The sequence below is a fragment of the Anomaloglossus baeobatrachus genome, chromosome 1 (assembly GCF_048569485.1).
Source record: "Anomaloglossus baeobatrachus isolate aAnoBae1 chromosome 1, aAnoBae1.hap1, whole genome shotgun sequence".
Lineage (NCBI taxonomy): Eukaryota > Metazoa > Chordata > Amphibia > Anura > Aromobatidae > Anomaloglossus > Anomaloglossus baeobatrachus.
The window spans coordinates 703,087,458-703,111,662 of record NC_134353.1 but is presented as its reverse complement, the minus strand read 5'-3'; the positions used below and the strand labels follow the sequence as shown (position 1 = coordinate 703,111,662).

At 43.9% G+C, this 24,205-nt stretch overlaps 1 protein-coding gene across 2 annotated transcripts in view; it reads right to left on the bottom strand.

The window, feature by feature from the left end:
- The window catches only part of TXNRD2 (thioredoxin reductase 2), a 215,716-nt gene that overhangs the window by 34,074 nt on the left and 157,437 nt on the right, over positions 1–24,205 (bottom strand). For both annotated transcript variants that reach the window (XM_075321034.1, XM_075321041.1), the window contains 3 exons: positions 18,637–18,729; positions 2,320–2,391; positions 1,583–1,680 (listed from right to left, as the gene is read on the bottom strand). In XM_075321034.1, coding sequence (XP_075177149.1) covers positions 1,583–1,680; positions 2,320–2,391; positions 18,637–18,729 — 263 coding nt within the window. The remainder of the gene's footprint in view (positions 1–1,582; positions 1,681–2,319; positions 2,392–18,636; positions 18,730–24,205) is intronic.

The window sequence follows — 24,205 nt, the reverse complement described above, 5'->3', positions numbered from 1 at the left end:
GCGCAATCGTGGTTATAATGGTGCTGTCACTTATTGACAGAACCATTTACGGGGTTAAAAGGCACGGATGGATAACGACTCCGCTTGTATCTGGCACAAACACATGTCAGTTGTAGAAATCAGCTGAGATGTGCTCCGATCTGCCCTGGCTGCCAGCAGCAGCCGGGGGACATTAACACTATGGCCGCTAGGACGTAATTTTACTGCCTGCAGTCGTTAAGGTGTTAAAATGTAAAATTAACCTACCCAATCGGGAAAATTGCACAAAGTAAAAAATTGTGTTTCTTGGTTGCAAAATGTGGTACAAAAAGCATTCCATGTGTAAACGTCAGCTGGCCACGCAAAAAAAAAAAAAAATCACTCACATGGGTCCTTTGACGCAAAAATGAAAACTTTATGGGTCTTGGAAAATGGAAACCAAAATGAAGTGAATTTATTTTTTGGGGAATCTCCAAACACTTTTTATTATTAAAAAAATATATATATGCATATTTGAGACTGCCATAATTATACTGACCTGTACAATTGTATCGCCAGGTCATTTTTACAATGAACGGTATAAAAACGAAACCCCCCAAAAAAATATGCAATTGTGTTTTTTTGTTTAGCAATTTCACTATACTTGGCTTTATTTGTCCATTTTTCAGTACATCCCGTGGTAAGATGGTCATTGTCATTTTAAAGTATAAATCACTGTGTACAGAACAGACATCATAAGGCTATGTTGGTGGAAAAATAAATAAAAGTCATGACTCTTGGAAGAAGGCTAAAAGAAACAATGGTGCAAAAGCAAAAATTCACCCAGTACTTAGGGGGTTAATCCACAATTTGTTATTGGACCTTGAAATAGCATTACTTTTGTCTACTGTCACTTTTGTACTAGTCTCATAGCACCAGACTACTTGCATCTCTAACTTTAGTGTTCCCTGTGGCATCCAACTTTACTAGTTTGTTATATCAAGCTGGGTATACAGAGCACTATAGCTGTCCTAACTTCTGATGTTCTTATTGGCCATATGCTCCCATTCTTTGTTTTTTAAGTCCTATAATGAGACTGTCGGGGACAGAAACATACCATGTCGGTACAGCATACTGTGTAATACAGACATAGTAGGGTCAGGTCCCAGTACGGGTCCACCTCATAAGGAGGTGGTAACAAAGGTTAGGATATAGGATAATTGCAGTGTTTTCTTGTTAGGGCATAAACCGATCCCTACACCAAGAGGACCACTCATCATGGACCCCTACCTGACCGTGGCATGACAGGAACTGTATGACAAACTCAATTCATTCTTTGCCGCTCAGCTGTACTCTTGTTTTTCTTTTGGACCACATGGATAATTGTGTTTAAGTCAGTTACTGTTTTTTTTAGTTCCCTTCAGTCATTACCGCATGGGTACGAGGGTGACTAATACTAGTCTTCTGGAAATGCACTTCATCTGATGGCTATGAGTAAACGTTATGTTTTTGTGTTCAGCCATTTTATTTTAAGTTCTATGAAATTTGGGCTGACCCATTGAGTTAAGGCTACTCAAGCTACCGATATTATTATATCCATTTTTGTGTTCTTCAATATACATACTTTATTCCAAGTGCAAATCCTTGGATAACTTCTCCAGCATTTGGCCCAATGAAGTGTAGGCCCACAATTCGTTGTTGTGACCCCTTAAGACAAATCATCTATAATAAATGAAGAAAATAAATTCAAAAGATGTCATAAATCACAGTTTAAATCACATACCTAAATTCTTATAGAATATTCCTGTGAATTGTTTCTTACGATTAATCTTCATGGCTGATGATATTTTTATAGCCAAGTATTGTGTACTAATTCATTTAATAATCTATGGAGGTCAGGGTGCTGCTTATCTGTCTTTTTCTTATCATTTCATTTGTAAATAATGATAACCCCCGAGGATAAAACCACTATATATACACAGTATTTATATTGTGAGTAAGGGGTCCATTTACGTCCGTTGGACTGACCAGTAACACGATACAGCTGCCAATTGGTAAACTTTTTCCAATCTGTAGTTATTTATATGTCTGTTTGCACAGGTAGACGGCGATAAGCGATGCGCACCGAGTGCTCTATATATCTACACAGGAAAATACACTTCCGAGAATAATGAACTTTAGATACAAAATAATTTCGGCCAATGAATGAGCGTTTTCCTTATTCATTGGTTAATCGTCAGCCTTTTTACATGGCAAAATAATCATGAAATGAGCGATTTTAACAACAATCGTTCACGATTATCTTGCAGTGTAAATGTCCCATAAATCCCACTGTGGATAGGCAGCTTTGGATGCTTTTACCTTAATATAACATTGTTTTGAGTCTCTTCCAGGAACTGTAAACTCTAAAGGTTTGTAAAATGCATGGAAGACCTGAAATATAAAAGTATAGCAGTCAGTAAACTTAATCTATGAAGAATAAAGCAAATTCATGGTGATTTTCAATATACTGGGAATAATTAAACAGGCTAAATGGGCCAAAATTCTAGTTTAACAAAAAACCTATCTTTCATGGCTAGTATCTTATTTAGGCTATGTGCACACACTGCGTTTTTGTGACGCTGCATTTTTGGCCGCTAAAAACGTACAAAAACGCACCGCGGCAAAAAACGCATGCGTTTTTACTGCGATTTGGTGCGTTTTTGGCTGCGTTTTTGATCTCTGCGTTTTTCTGCGTTTTTCCAATGCATTGCATGGGGGGAAAACGTAAAAAAACGCAGGAAAGAATTGACATGTCCATTTTTTTTTAAGCTCAAAAACACAGCTTAAAAAAAAAACGTTGTGTGCGGACAGCAAAAATGAAAACTCATAGACTTTGCTGGGGAAGCAAAGTCATGCAGTTTTGAGGCCAAAAACGCATCCGAAAAACGCGCAAAAACGCACTGTGTGCACAATGCCTTATTGTGTTTTAAACACTTTCTGCACCTTGTCTGACAGGGGGCATTGACTCCCTGAAAGGTGTATGGCTTAATTTGAGAATCAGTTTACTCAAAAGTACTCAACAATTTTGGTCCAAGTTTCTGGCACAAAGTCAGAAAACTAATAAGTGGTGTGAACTTAAAGAGATTGTCCGACCCCGAAATAAAAAAAAATATTTTTACCTAATCTGTCCTGCATTGTAATATACACCATTCCTATAAATTTAGTTTGTTTCCTACCTTTAGTTCGTCCTGAATTTCACTTCATTTCCTGCACCTAGTTTGTTTACCAACAGCTTTATCAAACCTGGCAGCTCCGTCTGCTTGTTTATCTAACCTCTCAGTCACTGCTGGCTCCGCCCAGCTTCAGTTTCCAGCCACACCCACTGTCCACTCATTGGCTGTCAGTAATCTGCACCAGCTCCGCCCTCTGCCTTCCCATTGCATACTTATTGGTTGTTAATAATCTGCCCATCCTCCACCATCTATTATCACTCCAGTATTGGGGCAGTGACCCTCCTCCTCTCGTCTATGAAAAGCAGCACAATCACTAAACTCCACATCAGTGATAGAGCTTCCCATGTTCTCACATTACCCAACATATAAGAACTGTGAAGTGGAAAGTCTATAGTGATGTGTTTGTGCGTGTGCAAGAGTGTAAATGTGTGTCTATGTGTCTGTTTATCTACATATACACCTCATAATAACCTTATAATACACTTCAGCTGATGCAGAACCTCACAATACATGCCTCAGCTGAATCTCATAAGTTACACCTCAGCTGCTGAAGAACCTTGTAATAACACACTTCAGCTGTTGCAGCACTTTATTATAGACACCTCAGCTGCTACAGAACCTCATAATAGACATCTCAGCTGCTGCAAAATCTCACAATACATCTTAGGCCTCCCTCACATGTACACTTGAAAGTGTGGCAAGGTCCATTTTTAAGAACCATGTGAACAAGTGTGCCACCTGTGTGAAACATACCGGAACAAAATGCATTAACCCTATAACGACGGCCTAACGTCTCAAGACGTCGGAAAAACAGGGTACTTGTTCTGTACCGACGCTTTGAGACGTCATGACAAAAAAAACTTGTAGCGCCCCCCAGCGATGGAAAATCTCCGGGGTTTCAGCTACCGGGGGTAGCTGAGACCCTGGAGATCATGATTCAGGTCGTTTTTTTCCGTTCCCCGCTCACGTGATCACCGGTATACACCGTATACCGATGATCACGTTACAGTAAATGACAGCTCCGGTAAAAAATGATTTATCTCCCACCCGGCATGATCAAACATGTCATCTGGGAGATCCGGTCCCCCAGTGTTGCCAAAGTGCCCCCCCGACTCCCCTCCCCCTCCATAATCCAAGATGGCGACGTTCACACCGGCGCGCCGCCCACATTCACCCTCTCCCTCTGATTTCTGTCGCATGTGCCAAGGAACATGCTACAGAAAACTGCTCCCCAGGCCCTGCCAAGTCACCCCCCATACCCCTCCGGTGTCCCCCGGTGTTCCCCCGTACCTTAGCCTCGGCGATCCCCGTGATCTCTCCTCTTCTTCTAGCGCTGGTCACATGTGCAGAGCGCAGCTGTCAGCTCAGCTTCCTGCTTTGCTTTCAGAGACGCTGGCTGCTGCTCGCACACTGCAGCTGTGACCCGGGGAGAGTGGGTGCAATGTCATTGCACCCACACTCCTCACATAGAGGGTCTGCACTCCTAGAAAATGGGGGACATGTTCCCTGAATGTTCCCCCCATATTCTGGAAGGTCCAGAATCGTCGTGGGACTTCCAAAATGGAATACAGGGGACCCGATTTTTTTTTTCTTTTCAATAAATTGGTGAAAGAGGGAATGTTTTGGGGAGTGTTTTTTCAAAAAAATTTTTTTTTGTTGTCAATTTTTTTTTATTACTGTCAATTAGTTATGTCGGGTATCTGATAGATGCCGTGACATCACTAACTGCAGGGCTTGATGACAGGTAACATTATACATTTGGTATCAACCCCATATGTTACCCCGTTTGCCACCGCACCAGGGCAATGGGATGAGTTGGGGCGAAGCGCCAGGATTGGCGCATCTAATAGATGCACCACTTTTGGGGCGCCTGCGGCCTGCTATTTTTAGGCTGGGAAGAGTCCAATAACCATGGCTCTTCCCACCCTGAGAATACCAGACCCCAGCTGTCAGCTTCCCCTTGGCTGGTAATCTAATTTGGGGGGACCCCACGTTTTTTTTTTTGTTTTTTGTTTTTTAAAAAAAAACAGCCTGGGGAGCCCTTTAACCCCTTAACGACCTTGGACGTACTGAGTACGTCATGGTGACATGGTGCTAAACGACCCATGACGTACTCAGTACGTCCTGGCGAAATCGCGGTCCCGGAGCCCCGGGGAGTGAAATTTGTTTACTTAAACGGTGGATTCGGGAAGGAGGGGACCTCTGCCTGACCTCAGGAGGGGTGGTGCCTCCTCCCCGAACCTACAGAGGCTGTGATTGGCTGACGAACGCCGCTCAGCCAATTACAGCCACTGTAATGTTCCAGCCATTGAAAATGGCTGGAACATTGAAATCCAGCCCTGATCAGTGCTGCTGTAGCACTGGCCATTGGCTGGAGCTGGGTGATCGATGCTTCACCCGCCCCCAGCTCTGATTGGAGAGACCGGTCTTGTGACCGCTCTCTCCAATCAATGTGGATCTGCGGCCTGTGACCGTCCCTGGAAGCCGAGGAGAGCGGTAAGTTGCTGTCCCCGCCGCCCGCCCCTGTCCCCGCCGCCCGCGTCCCCGCCGCCCGCCCCGCCGCTGTCTCCGATCGCCCCGCCGCTGCTCCCGATCCACCGCTGTCCCCGCCGCTGTCTCCGATCGCCCCGGCGCCATGCTCCCGCTCCACCGCTGTCCCCGCCGCTGTCTCCGATCCCCCCGCCATGCTCCCGCTCCACCGCCGCTGTCTCCGATCCCCCCGCCATGCTCCCGCTCCACCGCCGCTGTCTCCGATCGCTGCGCCATGCTCCCGCTCCACCGCCGCTGTCTCCGATCGCCGCGCCATGCTCCCGCTCCACCGCTGTTCCCGCCGCTGTCTCCGCCGCTGTCCCCGATCGCCCCGGCGCCATGCTCCCACTCCGCCGCTGTCGCCGATCGCCCCGGCGCCATGCTCCCGCTCCGCCACTGTCGCCGATCGCCCCGGCGCCATGCTCCCGCTCCGCCGCTGTCGCCGATCGCCCCAGCGCCATGCTCCCGATCCACCGCTGTCCCCGCCACTGTCTCCGATCGCCCCGGCGCCATGCTCCCGCTCCACCGCTGTCCCCGCCGCTGTCTCCGATCCCCCCGCCATGCTCCCGCTCCACCGCCGCTGTCTCCGATCGCCGCGCCATGCTCCCGCTCCACCGCTGTTCCCGCCGCTGTCTCCGCCGCTGTCTCCGATCGCCCCGGCGCCATGCTCCCACTCCGCCACTGTCGCCGATCGCCCCGGCGCCATGCTCCCGCTCCGCCGCTGTCGCCGATCGCCCCGGCGCCATGCTCCCGCTCCGCCGCTGTCGCCGATCGCCCCGGCGCCATGCTCCCGCTCCGCCGCTGTCTCCGATCACCCCGGCGCCATGCTCCCGCTCCGCCGCTGTCTCCGATCGCCCCGGCGCCATGCTCCCGCTCCGCCGCTGTCTCCGCCGCTGTCTCCGATCGCCCCGCCGCTGCTCCCGCTCCACCGCTGTCCCCGCCGCCATGCTCGCCACTGTCCCCGCCGCCGTCGCACTCACCTTTTTCAGCCGCTGCTGCCCCCGAATCGGCCCCCACTGTTCCCGATCGGCGGCCGCCGCCGCCTCCTTCATCGGCTGCCCCTTCTCCATCGCCACACCTCCTATCCCTCCATGTGCTGCAAACCACCCTCCCCCCACGTGGGGGGAGGGTGGCTTGCAGCACATGTGGGGGGAGGGTGGCTGGCTTGCAGCACATGTGCTGCAAGCCACCCTCCCCCCACATGTGCTGCAAGCCAGCCACCCTCCCCCCACATGTGCTGCAAGCCACCCTCCCCCCACGTGGGGGGAGGGTGGCTTGCAGCACATGTGGGGTTAGGGTGGCTTGCAGCACATGTGGGGGGAGGGTGGGTGGCTTGCAGCACATGTGGGGGGAGGGTGGCTGGCTTGCAGCACATATGGGGGGAGGGTGGCTGGCTTCAGCCACCCTCCCCCCACATGTGCTGCAAGCCAGCCACCCTCCCTCCACATGTGCTGCAAGCCAGCCACCCTCCCCCCACATGTGCTGCAAGCCAGCCACCCTCCCCCTACATGTGCTGCAAGCCACCCTCCCCCCGGGGCCCCCCCTCCTCCATGTGCCATCTCTCTCTCCCATCAGACTCTGCCCCCCTCCCCGATCTGCTGCCTGCTCTCTCCCATTTTCCATCTACTGCCCCCTCTCACCCTCCTCGATCTGTTGCCTCCTTCATCTGCTGCCTCTTCTGTCTGCTGTGATCCTGCTGCCTAGATCCATCCTGTAAGGTAGGTATCCCCATCTCACCTCCCCCCCCCCCATCTTCTGCCGCTCCTCCATCCGCTGCGCCATTTCCCATCATCCATCCGCTGCGCCCTTTCCCATCCTCTGCCGCTCCTCCACCCGCTGCGCCCTTTCCCATCTTCCATCCGCTGCGCCCTTTCTCATCTGCCGCCCCGCCCTCTCGCATCGCATTATCCAGCGCAGTTGCTCGCTTCCAGACTGCAGTGGATGATGCGATGCGAGACTCGTGCATTGCTCTCACGTTTGGCACTGGTCTTGGCAGGCGCTCATTTTTTTTTTTTTTCTACTGATGTCTGTATTTTTTATTTCGCCAAACTAATTTTTTTTGTATGGGGGGGGGGGGGGTCTAGTTTCCAAAATGGGATCACATGTGGGGGAACTCCATTGTTTAGGCACCTCAGGGGGTCTCCAAATGAAACATGGCGTCTGCTAATAATTCCAATCAATTTTACTGTGAAATGGCGCTCCTTCTCTTCTGAGCCCCGCCGTACGCCCAAACAATTGATTTCCACCACATATGAGGTATCGTCGTACTCAGGAGAAATTGCACAATACATTTTATGGTGCATTTTTTCCTGATACCCTTGTGGAAAAAAAAGCTACCTGTTTGAAAAAACAATTTTGTGGTAAAAAAAATAAAATATTTTCACGGCTCAACATTACAAACGTTTGTGAAGCCTCCAGGGGTTCAAAGTGCTCTCTAAACAGCTATATAAATTCCATGAGGGGTCTAGTTTCCAAAATGGGGTCAATTGTGGGGGAGCTCCATTGTTTAGGCACTTCAGGGGGTCTCCAAACGCAACATAGCGTCCGCTAATAATTCCAACCAATTTTGCTGTGAAATGGCGCTCCTTGCCTTCCGAGTCCTGCCGTGCGCCCAAACATTTGATTTCCACCACATATGGGGTATCTGCGTACTCAGGAGAAAATGCACAATACATTTTATGGTGCATTTTTTCCTGATACCCTTGTGATAAAAAAAGCTACCTGGTTGAAGCAACAGTTTTGTGGTAAAAAAAAAATTTTTTCTTTTCACGGCTCAACGTTATAAACTTCTGTGAAGCCCCCAGGGGTTCAAAGTGCACATCAAACATCTAGAAAAAATATTTGAGGGCTCTAGTTTCCAAAATGGGGTCACTTATGGGGGAGCTCCATTGTTTAGGCACCTCGGGGAGTCTTCAAACCCGACATGGCGTCCGCTAATGAGTGCAGCTAATTTTGCACTCAAAAATTCAAATGGCGCTCCTTGCCTTCCGAGTCCTGCTGTGTGCCCAAACATTTGATTTCCACCACATATGGGGTATCTGCGTACTCAGGAGAAAATGCACAATACATTTTATGGTGCATTTTTTCCTGATACCCTTGTGATAAAAAAAGCTACCTGGTTGAAGCAATAGTTTTGTGGTAAAAAAAAAATTTTTTCTTTTCACGGCTCAACGTTATAAATTTCTGTGAAGCCCCCAGGGGTTCAAAGTGCACATCAAACATCTAGAAAAAATATTTGAGGGCTCTAGTTTCCAAAATGGGGTCACTTATGGGGGAGCTCCATTGTTTAGGCACCTCGGGGAGTCTTCAAACCCGACATGGCGTCCGCTAATGAGTGCAGCTAATTTTGCACTCAAAAATTCAAATGGCGCTCCTTGCCTTCCGAGTCCTGCTGTGTGCCCAAACATTTGATTTCCACCACATATGGGGTATCTGCGTACTCAGGAGAAAATGCACGATACATTTTATGATGCATTTTTCCTGATACCCTTGTGAAAATACTAATTTTTATGGCTAAAGTAACATTTTTGTGTTAAAAAAGTTAAATTTTCATTTTTTCGTCTACATTGCTTTGGTTGCTGTGAAGCTCCTAAAGGGTTAATAAACTTCTTGGATGTGGTTTTGAGCAGAGTGAGGGGTGCAGATTTTAGAATTGGGTCACTTTTGGGTATTTTCTGTCGCCTAGGTTTCTCAAATCACTCCAAATGTGATGTGGTACCTAAAAATTTTTTTTTTGTAAATTTTGTTGGAAAAATGAGAAATTGGTGATGAACTTTGAACCCTTCTAACTTCCTAACGGAATTTTTTTTTTTTTTCAAAAATTGCGCTGGTGTAAAGTAGACATGTGGGAAATGTTATTTAGTAACTTTTTTGTGTGACATATCTCTCAGATTTATGGGCATAAAATTTCAAATTTTGAAAATTGCAAAATTTTCAAAATTTTCGCCAAATTTCCGAAATTTTCACAAATAAACGCAAAACATATCGGCCTAAATTTACCACTGACATGAAGTACAATATGTCACGAAAAAAAATCTCAGAATCGCCAGGATCCGTTGAAGTGTTCCAGAGTTATAACCTGTCAAAGTGACACTGGTCAAAATTGCAAAAAATGGCCGGGTCTTTAAGGTGAAAACAGGCTGGGGGCTGAAGGGGTTAAATTGATCACTAGCCAAGGTGAAGCTGTCAGCTGTGGTTTGCAGGCTACAGCTGTCTGCTTTACCCTAGCTGGTTATCAAAAATATGGGGGACCCCACATCGTTTATTTTAATTATTATTTTTTTGGGGGGCTAAATACAATACAAGTATAGGCACCCTTTAATGCCACATGAAAGGCACTAAAGGGCGCCAGCTTAGAATATGCAGGGGGTGGGACGTTATATATGTTTGACAGCTATCCATTCATCCATTGTAGCATTTTACGCTGTATGCCCACAATCAGGGTTTGCAGCATTTTGGGCTCAGAGTGTTTTCCCTGCATCCATAACGCTGGGTTGTGCAGTAGAAGCACAGTGGAAGGATTTTTAGAAATCCCATGCCCACTGTGCTTTTTTTCTACGTAGCATAAACCGACCTGTGGTGCAGCTTCCCGAGCCTCAGCATGTCAATTTATGCTGCGGAGACAAGAGTGTTCTCTGCAGGTAGAATAGAGCTAAAGTCCACAGCAGCCTGAACCCAAATCATGGGCATGGGCAGCTGCGTTCTCCCATGGACAACAATATCTCTGCAGGAAGGCTGACACTGTGTACTAAACACCGTGTCGCTGGATCATGGCCACATAGCCTAACAGTGAGAAATTTGGTGCTACAGCAACATTTTTGTGAAGTACCTGTGGATTCAAAATGCTTACTATACTCCTGAATAAAATCCTTGAGGGGTCCAGTTTCCAAAATGGGGTCACTTGTGGGGGGTTTCTGCTGTACAGGTACCAAAAAGGCCCTGCAAATGTGACATGGTGCGCACAATTTATTTCAACTTTTCCAAAATTCAAATGGTGCTCCTTCCATTCCAAGCCCTCCCATTTATCCAAACTGAGTTTTTTGGCCACATGTGGGGTATCCCTGCACTCATAAGACATTGGATAACAACCTGTGGGGTCCACGTTTTGTTCTTGCCTCTTGAAAAAACAAGAAATTTGAAGCTAAAGCAACATTTTTGTGAAAAAAATTAAAATTTTCAATATGGTGACCTAAGCTTATCAAATTCTGTGAAGTACTCGTGGATTCAAAATGCTCACTATACACCTAGATAAAAGCCTTGAGGCGTCTTGTTTCCAGAATGGGGTCACATGTGGGGGACCTCCACTGTTTAGGCACCTTAGGGGCTTTCCAAATGCGACATAGCGTCCGCTAATGATTACAGCCAATTGTGCAGTCAAATGGCGCTCCTTCCCTTCCGAGCCCTACTGTGCACCCAAACAGTTTATTTCCATCACACATAAGGTATCAGCATACTCAGAAGAAATTGCACAATAAATGTTATGCTGAATTTGTTCCTTTTACTCTTGTTAAAAAAAAAGCTACCTGGTTGAAGTAACAATTTTGTGGTAAAAATGTATTTTTTTTATTTTCACAGCTCAACATTATAAACGTCTGTGAAGCACCTGAAGTTTGAGGGTACTCACCAAACATCTAGATAAATTCCTTGAGGGGTCTATTTTCTAAAATGGGGCCACATGTTGGGGAGCTTCACTGTTTAGGCACATCAGGGGCTCTCCAAATGCAACATGGCGTCCGCTATTGATTCCAGCCAATTTTGCAGTCAAAAGGTACTCCTTCCCTTCCAAGCCCTGCGGTGTGCCCAAACAGTTGATTTCCACCCCATATAAGGTATCGCCAAACTCAGGAGAAATTGCCCAATACATTTTATGCTGAATTTTTTCCTTTTACTCTTGTAAAAAAAAAGCTACCTGGTTGAAATAACAATTTTGTGGTAAAAATTTATTTTTTTTATTTTCACAGCTCAACATTATAAACTTCTGTGAAGAACCTGGGGGTTCAGGGTACTCACCAAACATCTAGATAAATTCCTTGAGGGGCCTAGTTTCCAAAATGGGGTCACTTGTGGGGGGTTTCTGCTCTTTAGGTACCTTAGGGGACCTCCAAATGCGACATGGTGCCCGCAATCTTTTTCAGCCAAATTTCCTTTCCAAAGTTCCAAGCCCACCCATTTGTCCAAACAAAGGTTTCAGACCACATGTGAGGTATCACCGCGATCATAAGAAAGTGGGTAACAAACTTTGAGGTCAAATTTTTGGAATTACCTCTTGAAAAAGTGAGAAAATTGATGCTAAAGCAACATTTTTGAGAAAATTATTAAAATTTTCAATATGACAACGTAACATTATCAAAATCTGTGAAGTACTTGTGGGTCCAAAATGATCACTATACACCTAGATAGAAGCCTTGAGGGGTCTAGTTTCCAAAATGGTGTCACTTGTGAGGGGTTTCTTCTGTTTAGGTACCTTAGTGGACCTGTAAATGCAACATGGTGCACGCAATCTATTTCAGCCAAATTTGCTTTCCAAAATTCAAATGTTCCGAGCCCTCCCATTTGTCCAAACAGAGGTTTCTGACCACATGTGGGGTATCGGTGCGTTCATAAGAAAGTGGGTAACAAGTTTTGGGGTCCATTTTGTTGTGTTATTTCTTCTAAAAGTGAATAAATTTGGGTTAGAGCAACATTTTTATGTAAAATTGTATTTTTTGCTTTTTTTCATTCCACATTGCTTTTGTTCATGTGAAGCACCTGAAGGGTTAATAAACTTCTTGAATGTGGTTTTGAGTACTTTGGGGGGTACAGTTTTTAGAATGGTGTCACTTTTGGGTATTTTCTGTCATCTAGGCCTATCAAAGTCACTTCAAATATGATGTGGTCCCTAACAAAATGGTTTTGTACATTTTGATGTAAAAATGAGAAATTTCTGATGAACTTTAAACTCTTCTAACTTCCTAACAAAAAAAAACTTGTTTCCAAAATTGTGCTTATGTAAAGTAGACATGTGGGAAATGTTATGTATTAACTATTTTGTGTCACAGAATTCTCTGGTTTAACGGTATAAAAATTCAAAATTTATAAATTGCTAAATTTTCAAAATTTTTGCCAAAATTCAATTTTTTTTCCATAAATAAACGCAAAAAATATCGGCCTAAATTTACCACTAACATGAGGTCCAATATGTAATGAAAAAATCTCAGAATCACCGGGATCCGTTGAAGCGTTCCAGAGTTATAACCTCATGAAGTGACACTGGTCAGAATTGCAAAATTTGGTCTGGTCATTAAGGAGAAAATTAGCTCCATCACTAAGGGGTTAAAAAAATTAACTGATTTTTATATGTTAACGTTTTGCAAAGATAATGATAGATACAATAGATAGATAACTAATACATAGATTAATAGATAGACATAGATAATAGACAGATGATAGATAATAGATAGATAGTAAAGATGTATAGATAGATCGATAGATGATATATAGATAATAGATAGATGGTTGATATATAGATAATAGATAGCTAGATAATAAATATCTGGCAGATATAAAACTTCACAACCAGACAAGACATTATAAAATTGTACCCTTTGGTTAACGGCATGTGAAGCTTATTGTCCTGCTTTGGGGTAACCATATAAATAAATAAATGGAAAAAAACAATGTGGGATCCCTCTCATTTATGATAACCAGCAAAGGTAAAGCAGACAGATGGGGGCTGATATCAGGCAGGGTAGATCCATGGTTATTGGGCCCTTCCTAGCCAAAAAAAAAAAAAAGAATGCAGCTGCCCAAGAAGTGGTGAATCGCACTTTGCCTTGGCCGTTCTTGAGTGCCCTGGTGGGGTGGAAATCAGGGTAATGCTTTTGAGGTTGATAACAGCTGTGTAGTGACAGCTGGCATCAAACCCTGGTGTTAGTAATGGAGTGGTGTCTATCAGACACCCCTATTACTAAACCAGTAGTAAAAAGGAAAAACACACACAAATACTTTATTGAAATAAACACTACCAGACACTTTGCCTTGTTCACCACTTTATTTAAAAAAAAAAAAAAGGAAAAATCTCGATGAACAAAGCCTATGGAGCCTCAGTCTGAAACGCCACAGACTTTGCCAACAGCCACTTCTGGCTCAGACTGCACAGTGTGAGACATGGTGACTCTAGGCTAGATATATCGATAGACAGATATACAAATAGACACACAGCACATTATTCAAACCTATGTGGAAGTATTTTCCTTAATGGGGTTTCAGGAGAGCACTGGGTGTTCAGCAGCTTCTTATTTCTTTCTTTCAGTCACATAATGTTGTCATGTGACCAAAAGGTCCTGGCAGGATTTTCATGCATTTCTGAAATTGACCAGTGGAGAAAGAAGCTTTCAGCTCCTTGCTCCACCATTCAAATTCAGCAGTCTGTCCCTGCTAACAGCTGGTTGGTCTGGTTAGTTCAATCAACTTGCAATGATGCCTTGCACTGTGTGCTGCACGGAATGCTGAAGCAGGAGGCGTATCTGGCAGAGACTGAGCGTGGCTTCAGGGGGTGGATCTGACAGACTAGGCGTGGCTTCAAGGGTGGGTCTGATACTCGGTTTGGCTTTAGGGGCGGGTCTGGCTGAAACAGGGCATGGCTTCAGGGGTGGGGCTAGCAGAGACTGAACAGCTGTCAGAGACTGGGCGGGGCTGGTAGAGTAGGCATGGTTTTAGAGGTGGGTCTGACAGGCTAGGCTTAGCTTCAGAGGCGGGTCTGGCTGAAACTGGGAGTGGCTGGCAGAGACTGGGCTTCAGGGGCGGATCTGGCAGAGACTGGGTGCAACTTCAACTGTGACATTTCGGCTAGTCTCTGAAGGAAAGGTCTCTGCCAGGAAACCACTAGTCGGGGTGTCAGCAGCTCCTCCAGAATCAGGAGAGAGATGGTCACATGACTAAGGGTGGTATCTATGCAATGGTGCAGAATGCTGACAGGGAGTATATTACAAACTGTCAGCATTCTGTAGCCTAGATACACACATCCCGCACAAGCCCTTTAAGCAAGAATTTCTTACAATTAGACAAATTTATGAAAAGACAAATGTGGCATATTTTAAGATTATCTAAAGTATTAGACTAGTTAATAAATATGCTCAGCTGTATCAGTAGTTGTAACAGCCATATTAGCTATAATAACTACTTAAATCTCTATAGCAAGCAATGGGGGAATCTTTATATCAGTTATATTTTACTGTATATCCTCATGGGAATTAGGAGAATGAGGTGTCATTAACAAAAACAGCGAAAAGGCATTTTATTTTCCTTTGGAAACATCTGAGATTTTCCAGCTTGAAGTCTAAGTAATGCATTCCTAACATTAGAAGTGATAAACACTATTTGAGAGATGTAGCATCTACATGGAGTAGGTAACAAAGTATTTCATCACTCACTTAACCTGATATTTTGAACACGAAAACCACATTAGATGTTCTTTGTACTTTGAAGACAACTCCAAAGTGATCAGGCAATTTCTGGTTCATTGAAAATATAAGAATCTTCAAGAATGAACCTGTGGATAGCTGAGAGTGCACCGCGCCACAGGCAGCATAATTCTGCACCAACCTTTGACTCACCATTTCTGCGATGTCCTCTACATTTTGCCTGAGGTTGAGTGAAGTCCTGGATAGTCTCATCAGGGTTGTTGAAAAAAACGTCACATAGGCCCTGCAGCTATAACTCTGTCACAGACTGTATCCATGTGTCAATCATACAAATGGAAGTGGAGAAGGGGCCGGATAGATGACATTTTTGTCATATGTAACCTTGCAGGTGGTGTTAACACACTTTAAGATTAATGGACTATTTATAATACAAGTGGAAAAGATGATAATGGCATCTCTGGCAGCAAATATCACTGCAAACTCACTCACTGCTGCATTGTGCCATATTTATTATTATTGCAGCAAATAAAACATGGCCATTGGGAAATAGATAGTGATGTTGAATGTTTGGCCTGAATCACAACATGTAAGGATGAACATTTTTAACCTTTGTCCGGCTGAATAGGTACAATTGTAACTATTCTGTTTTAAAATTGCAATACATTTTTTTTTCCAAAAGCCGTAGAGGGCTGAAATTTCGTGACATCTCTGCAGTTTTGGTCCAGAATATATTTGCCAAATTTCAATAAAATATCTCCACCCCCTTCCGAGATAAGGGGTCGCTGTTAACGTTGTAAAATTATGCAGCCTGACGAAGGTTAAAGAGCACCTATTGTATTAAATAACTTTTGATATGTAACGGTCACTTTTGAGAACTTAAAATTGGTGGGCATTCAGGATCGGAGACCCATTCCACATATTAATACAAAGGAGCAAAGCACTTAGCTGAGGGATGAATGCCTTGCTCAGATTGGTTAGTACAGCTCTTTTTGGAAATTTAGGAGACAGTACACCCCTTGCTTGGCTATGGGACCGTATAATACTACTGTGCGCTGTGACTCTTCGTTCTAAGTATGAAAATTATACTTTAACCCCTTAAGGACGAAGCCACTTTTGTACTTAATGCCCGGCCATTTTTTGCAATTCTGACCAGTGTCCCTTTATGAAGTTATAACTCTGGAACACTTCAACGCATCCCGGTGATTCTGAGCCTGTTTTTTCGTGATATATTGCAGTTCAGGATAGTAATACATTTAGGACGATATAATTTGCGTTTATTTGTGAAAAAAATCGGAAATTTGACAAAATTTCCAAAATTTTCAAACATTTATTTTTTATGCCCTTAATCACACAAAATAGTTAATAAATTACATTTCCCTCATGTATACTTTACATCAGCACAATTTTTGAAACAGCATTTTTGGGGGTTAGGAAGTTGTAAGGATTCAAAGTTCATCAGCAATTTCTAATTTTTTCAACAAAATTTATAAAACCATTTTTTTTGGGACCTCATTACATTTGGAGTGACTTTGAGGGGCCTAGATGACAGAAAATACCCCAAAGTGACACCATTCTAAAAACTGCACCCCTCAAAGTACTCAAAACCACATGAAGTTTATTAACCTTTCAGGTGCCCCACAGAAACTAAAGCAATGTGTAATGAAAGAAAAATATATTTTACCTAAAAATATTGCTCTAGCGCCAATTTATTCACTTTTAGACGATGTAACACAACAAAATGGACCCCAACATTTGTTTCTCAGTTTCTCCTGAGTGCGCTGATATCCCCCCCCCAACCCATGTGGTCAGAAACCTCTGTTTGGACAAATGGGAGGGCCCGGAACAGAAGGAACAATATTTGAATTTTGGAACACAAATTTGGCTGAAATAGATTGCGGGCACCATGTTGCACTTGTAGGGCGCCTAAGGTACCTAAACAGCAGAAACCTCCTACAAGTGACCCCATTTTGGAAACTAGACCCCTCAAGGATTTTATCTATGAGTATAGTGAGCATTTTGAACCCACAGATACTTTGAATTTGATAACATTAGGCCGTCATATTGAAAATTTTCATTTTTTTCACAAAAATGTTGCTTCAACACCAAATTTCTCACTTTTTCAAGACGTGGGGTCTCCCCCATTTTTGATAGCCAGCTAGGATAAAGCCTGCAAACAACAGCTGTCGACTTTACCTTGGCTGGTGGGAAAATCCATAGTTATTGGCCCTTCCCAGCCTAATAATAGCAGGCTGCAGCAGCCCTAGAAGTGGCGCATTCATTAGATGCGCCAATCCTGGCGTTTCGCCCCGGCTCATCCCATTGCCCTGGCGTGGGGGCAAACGGGGTAATATATGGGGTTTATACCAGCTGTAATGTCACCTGGCATCAAGCCCAGCGGTTATTGATGTCACAGCATCTATCAGATACCCGACATCAATAACTGTCAGAAATAAAAAAATAAAGACAACAAAAAAAATGTATTTTAAAAAACACTCCCTAAAATATTCTCTCTTTCACTAATTTATTGTACAGAAAAAAAAATCTGGTCCGCTGTAATCCAATAAGGGGGTCCCACGATGACTCTGGACTTGGACGACTCTGGATCTTCTAGAATGTGGGTGTACGCTCAGGGAACATATCCCCCATTTTTTAGGAGTGCAAACCCTCCATGTGAGGAATGTGGGTGCACTGATACTGCACCCACTCTCCCCGGGGCCACAGCAGCAGTGTGAGTGCTGTAAGCTCAGCGTCTCTGAAAGGAGGAAGCTGAGCTGACAGCCGCTCTGCGCATGCGGCCCGAATCTATTGTGAAGGAGGAGGGATCAACGCTGCGCAAGGTACCGGGGACAAAGGGGAACAACGGGGGTGTTATAGGGGGTGGGCTGACAGAAGTTGAATCTATTAGGCTGTCCATAATATATGGGGTATAGTAAATGTAATAAAAGGTGCATGGTTACCCAACACATGTAAACAGGAACATTATGACTGAAGGTAACATATAGAACAGAGGTCCCTAACCTGTCTGACCATGAGGGCCACATTCACCTTGTGCAGAGGGTCGCGCGCAAAATTTAGCTCTGGGAGAGCGTCACAAGCCACATACAGCTTCCATGCCCTAACAGTAATGACCAGTATGATGACAGCCAAAGCTTTTCTACAGAAATCACACAGAGGCAGTATGCCAATATTCAGAGGTTTCCACAATACCCCCCATTCTGAATTCTCACATCAAGCACTCCCACCACATTGTCACATCCAGCATCAAGTACCTCCTCTGACAGGTAGTATCATCCTGTCTAAAGCTTACCATACTATATCTCTAAATTCTCAAGGCCAGTATATGACCATTCAGACCTGCTCTTCTGTGCAAGGCTACTCACATACTTCATCATCTGGAGACCTGCTCTTCATAACTACTGCTGGACATGGTGCTAATGCACCAATCTGGCAGTCAGCCGCAAGCCACATATCACGTGTTCGTAAGCAATATGTGGCTTCCAAGCTACAGATTGAGAAAGAACATAAATATGTACCTCAATGCCATCCTCTCCATGTAATTCTAAGGCCTTCTCTTCAGATAGACCCACACTGCCATATTCCAGAGGTGTGAATACAGTAGTGGGAACCTGAATTAAGAGTGGGAAATAAACATTTAATGTTAGTCAATTGCCAATTGTGATAAATAAACATACCAATCCTACATTAAGCAGGTGTGTTTATCTAATATATAAAGCTGAATGTGTGTATGTGTGTGTGTGTGTGTGTGTGTGTGTGTGTGTGTGTGTGTATGTATGTCCGGGATTGGCATCTAAACCGTCGCAGCTACAGCCACAAAATTTTGCAAACTCACACGTCTGGACCCCGAGAGCGTCATAGGCTATGTTGTGATGCGAAATTTTAACCCCGCGCGTTCCAATTTACCAATCAATTTTGCCCCTATCTACATAATGGGGAAAAAGTGAAACGAAAAGTGTATCCGCACCGTCGCATTTACAATCACAAAATTTTGCACAGACACCTCATGTGACCCAGGGAACGTCGTAGACTATGTTTTGACAGGAAAATTTAACCCCGCGCTTTACAGTTACTCTCCAAAAAACATGCCTTCATTAAAGTAAATGGAGCCTGGAACTACAGGTTATTAGTAGGAGCTGTGAGTAGTTGCTATAGGAACAAAAGACATTCATAGCATAAGAAGCTTATATGTGAGGTAATAAGATGTCGGTGGCGAGACGGATAGAGAGAGACAGACAGAGAAAGAGACAGACAGAGACAAACGGTGAAAGAGAGACAGAGACAGAGACAGACGGGGAAAGAGACAGATGGGGAAAGAGACAGATGGGGAAAGAGACAGATGGGGAAAGAGACAGAGACAGGCAGACAGGGAAGGAGGAGACAGCCAGAGAGACATACAAAGATAGATGGGGAAAGACACAGACCTTGATAGAGACAGACGGGGAAAGAGACAGAGAAATAGAGACAGACAAAGGCAGGCAGACAAGGAAAGAGACAGACAGGAAAAGACACAGACAAACAGGCGGGGAGACGGGCGGGAAAAGAGACAGACCTGGGAAAGAGACAGACCTGGAAAGAGACAGAGAGATAGAGACAGACAAAGAAACAGACAGAGACAGGCAGACGAGGAAAGAGGCAGACCTGGAAAGAGACAGACGGGGAAAGAGACAGACAGGGAAAGAGACAGATCTGGAAAGAGACAGACGGAGCACACTACTTGGCCAATTTAGTTAAATCTGTGTGGAATATCTGTGGTGTTGAAATATATGCTGTGAAATGCTTCTATTAGCTTAGTTTTTGCCTTTTAATAATTACATTTCTATTTATTTGTTTTGTGTTTTTTGTGTGCAGAATACATTTTTGTTAATACATTCTATTTTGTTAACAGCAGCTATTAACCCGGGCAAAGCCGGGAAGTACAGCTAGTATATATATATATATGTGAGCAAGGATGGTTGACCTTAGGGAGATCAACATCCACCACTGCGGAGACACCATCACGTGTTTCTCAACGCAGTGATTCTAGAGCAATGCACCCTGGGAAATATTCAAAGCAAGAAGGCCTGTGGAGACACCATCACATGTTTCTCAACGCTGGCAGGAAACTAGCCAGGTCTTTCACCGGGAAGGAACAACCACGGGAAGGGCAGTCTCCAGTCAAGGAGGCCACCTATGCCAAACATGGTATCCATCCACAGACAGCCGTTTCTGTCTCTGGTGTCTCTGCAGGCCTTCTTGCTTTGTATATATATATATACACACACACACATACATACACACACACACACACACACACATATATATATATATACTGTATATACATACATACATATATATATATATATATATATATATATATATATATACACACACATATTTTTATATATATACACATATATATATATATATATATATATATATATATACACATACATATATATATATACACACATACAGATACAGATAGATATATATATACACACATACAGATGCATACAGTCACAAAAGTGTTGGCACCCTTGCAAGTGTTCAAGAAAATAAAGTATTAATCCCAGAAAAGTATTGCTATTATACATTTTGTTATACACTTGTATACAGTATTTCCTTTATGTATATTGGAACACCAGAAAAAAGAAGAAAATAAAGGAAAATTGGACATAATTTCACACAAAACACCAGAAATGGGCCATGTAAAATTGTTGTCACCCTCAACTTCATTTTTGGAGTAAGTAACTACAATCAATCGCTTCCTATAACCATCAACAAGCTTCTTAAACCTTTAAACTGGAATTTTGGATCACTTTTCTTTTGCAATCTGCTCATATTTGAAGGCTCCTTCTCGCAACAATCATTTTAAGATCTCTCCGCAGATGTTCCATGTGATTTAGATCCAGATTCAGTGTTTCTTCAAGTATGTTAGGGGTCATTGTCCTGCTGACCAATGACCTAGGACTCAAACCCAGCTTTCTGACACTAGGCACTACATTGGGACTAAAAATCCTTTTTAGTAATCTTCAGATTTCATGATGCCTTGCACATAGTCAAGGCACCCAGTGCCAGAGGCAACAAAACATCTTTGAACCTCTACCATATTTGACTGTAGCACTAATTTTAGTGTTATAGTTCTTTATAGTTCTCTATACTATATATTCTAATTTGGATCGCTTGTGTCTTGCTCTTCCACTTGTGGCTGTGCCGCAGCTTTTACCTTCCCTGTCACAATAAAGATCTCACTTTTTGCACAATTGGCATTTGGTCGCGTTTTCTTTTTCCTGTTCATATTTGACTGTAGGTACTGTGTTCTTTTCTTTGAAGACGTCATTCCGTTTCTATAAAACAGTATAATAGTAAGCTTTACCAAAAAGCTCTGTCTACAAGATGCTTTCCCAAAAGGATTTTGACTTACTCATGTACATTTTGGAAAACTGCAGTCTAGCTTTTTTCATGTCTCTGTGTCAGCAGTGGGATCCGCCTGATCTCCTGCAATAGCGTTTCATTTCATTCAAATGTCGACAGATAGCTTGCGCTGACACTGATGCACCCTGAGCCTGCAGGACAGCTTGAGTTTTTTCCGTACTTCATGGGGGGCTGCCCATCCACCATCCAGACTACCCTGCGTTGCAAGCGTTCATCAATTTTTCTCTCCTGTCCACATTCAGGGAGATTAGGTACAGCGCAATGGGTTGTATGTAAACGTCTTGATTATGTTGCACACCATGAACAAGGGAACATCAAGCTCTCTGGAGATGGACTTGTAGCCTTGAGATTGTTGATACTTTTCAAAAAATTAGGTTCTTAACTCTTCAAATAGTTCTCTTCTCATTTTTCTGTTCTCATGCTTAGAGTGGAACACACAATGCAAAGAGTGGTGAGTCAACTTCACCCTTTTTATTATCTGGTTTCAGGGGGGAATATCATATTGCTTACACCGGTTACTCACCACAGGTGAGTTTGAAAGAGCATCACATGCTTGAAACAAAGTTGTTTACTGAGAGGTTCACTGTGACGTGGTAGTGGGCTTCATACAGTCTGATCAGAATGTTAAACTAAGAAGCTCATGTTCTAGTATTTAATTTTTGCCAAAATAGCAAAAACCCAGAGGATCCACAGTATCAACCGTAGTAAATAGCTGAATCCAAGAGGAGCCAAGTAAATGCTCTGTGTGAAAAACAGGAGTCATAAAATATAACTTTTAATAAGCATTAATAAAAGTGAACCTACGGCTCACAAAAGGTGAGTAAAACAGTGTACGCACAATAAAAATTCATGCTAAAAAGGGGGCATGAGACAAAGCCCAGATCATATCACCATTGGCAGAACCTATGTGGCAATGGTGTCCTCAGTTCTCAAAAGAGAAACCACCCAATTATAATGCCAAGGTAGATATAAATTGTGTATAGACACACTCCCCCTGCGGCACATTTGAAATTTGTTTGTTCTGACATACGGCAGTATGCGCATCACTGGGCAGGACTAAACTGCAGTATAGGATATACATGGGCAGTACCCAGTATTTTTCACATGAACTCCCCTGATGATTGTTCCCCATGAAACGCGTTGGAGTAAGCGATTCTTCACTATATGGAGGTGACCCCTCTGTGGCATTCCTGTGGGACCTGAAGAGCTGGATAACAGCTTCCCCAGAAGCCTTGATGTTTCTCTAAGTCGCCCTTTATGTACTTCACAAGAGTGGGTAAGATCGTTCCCTGTATGGGATTTAATTATGTTAGGATACCCAGCTTTTTGATGTGTTTGATGAGTACAGTTTTTTGACACACTCTATTTTGTTTCTCAATCTTTGCCTCTGGTGAGGGGTAATAAGGGGGAGTGTGTCTATACACAATTTATATCTACCTTGGCATTATAATTGGGTGGTTTCTTTGTTGAGAACTGAGGACACCATTGCCACATAGGTTCTGCCAATGGTGATATGATCTGGGCTTTGTCTCATGCCCCCTTTTTAGCATGAATTTTTAATGTGCGTACACTGTTTTACTCACCTTTTGTGAGCCGTAGGTTCACTTTTATTAATACTTATTAAAAGTTATATTTTATGACTCCTGTTTTTTACACAGAGCATTTACTTGGCTCCTCTTGGATTCAGCTATTTACTACTATTTAATTTTTGCCTAGCGGCTTTAGCTCAAAGTATGATTTTGGGATGTGTGATTCATGCCTTTTTCTTTAGGTGTGCAAACTTGTTTACTCATAATTTTGGAAAGGGGCTAACAATTTTGTCCGGGTTGTGTGTGAAATTATGTCCATTTATCCTTTTTTCGTTGTTTTTTTGTGTGTTGCTTCAATACACACAAAAGCAATAAACATTAACAAAACATGTCTTATAGTCTGAATGTAGGGCTGCGGGGAATAAGGGTGCTGTGGTGGAGCGGGTCATTGGCGGCACGAGCAGGCTGTAGCAGCGCTTACCGTGACCACATGGGCCCGCTCATTTCATATGCATGCATTCTCCTGCCCATCATCTCTCAGTGTTGAAGCCAGCGCTGACAGGTGAGCGGGATGATGGGCTGGGGGGGCACAGATAGTAAAGAGGCGGCCCGCGTGATCACCCCTGGCAACTACAGCCTGGAGTGATCATGCGCGGCTATATTCACTGCCTCCCCACACATCATCTGCGTGGGGGGGCAGTGAATAAGTACAGTCACCGTTCCCCTGCAGCATTTTGATGTCCTCCTGTCTGCTGGCCATCTGATCTGTGTAGAGAGTGGTGAGCACAGGGATGACGTCACCGCTGTGCGCATCGCTAGTCTCCACACATATCAGCCGGCAGACAGGAGAACATCGCGATGCTGCAGTGAAGTGACCGGCTCCACACAGATCAGCGACGCTGCTGCTGACACAGACAGGAAGACGAGCGACGCTGCAGGGAGTGAGGAAAGGTGAGGATAAACGTTTATTTTTTTCTGTGCCATGGGATACAGGCCATATAGCAGCAAGGGGGCATATACCAGGATGGGGGTATATTATGAGCAGGATGGGGGTATATTATGAGAAGGATGGGGGTATATAAGCAGGATGGGAGTATATTATGAGCTGGATGGGGGTACATAGCAGGATGGGGGTATATAG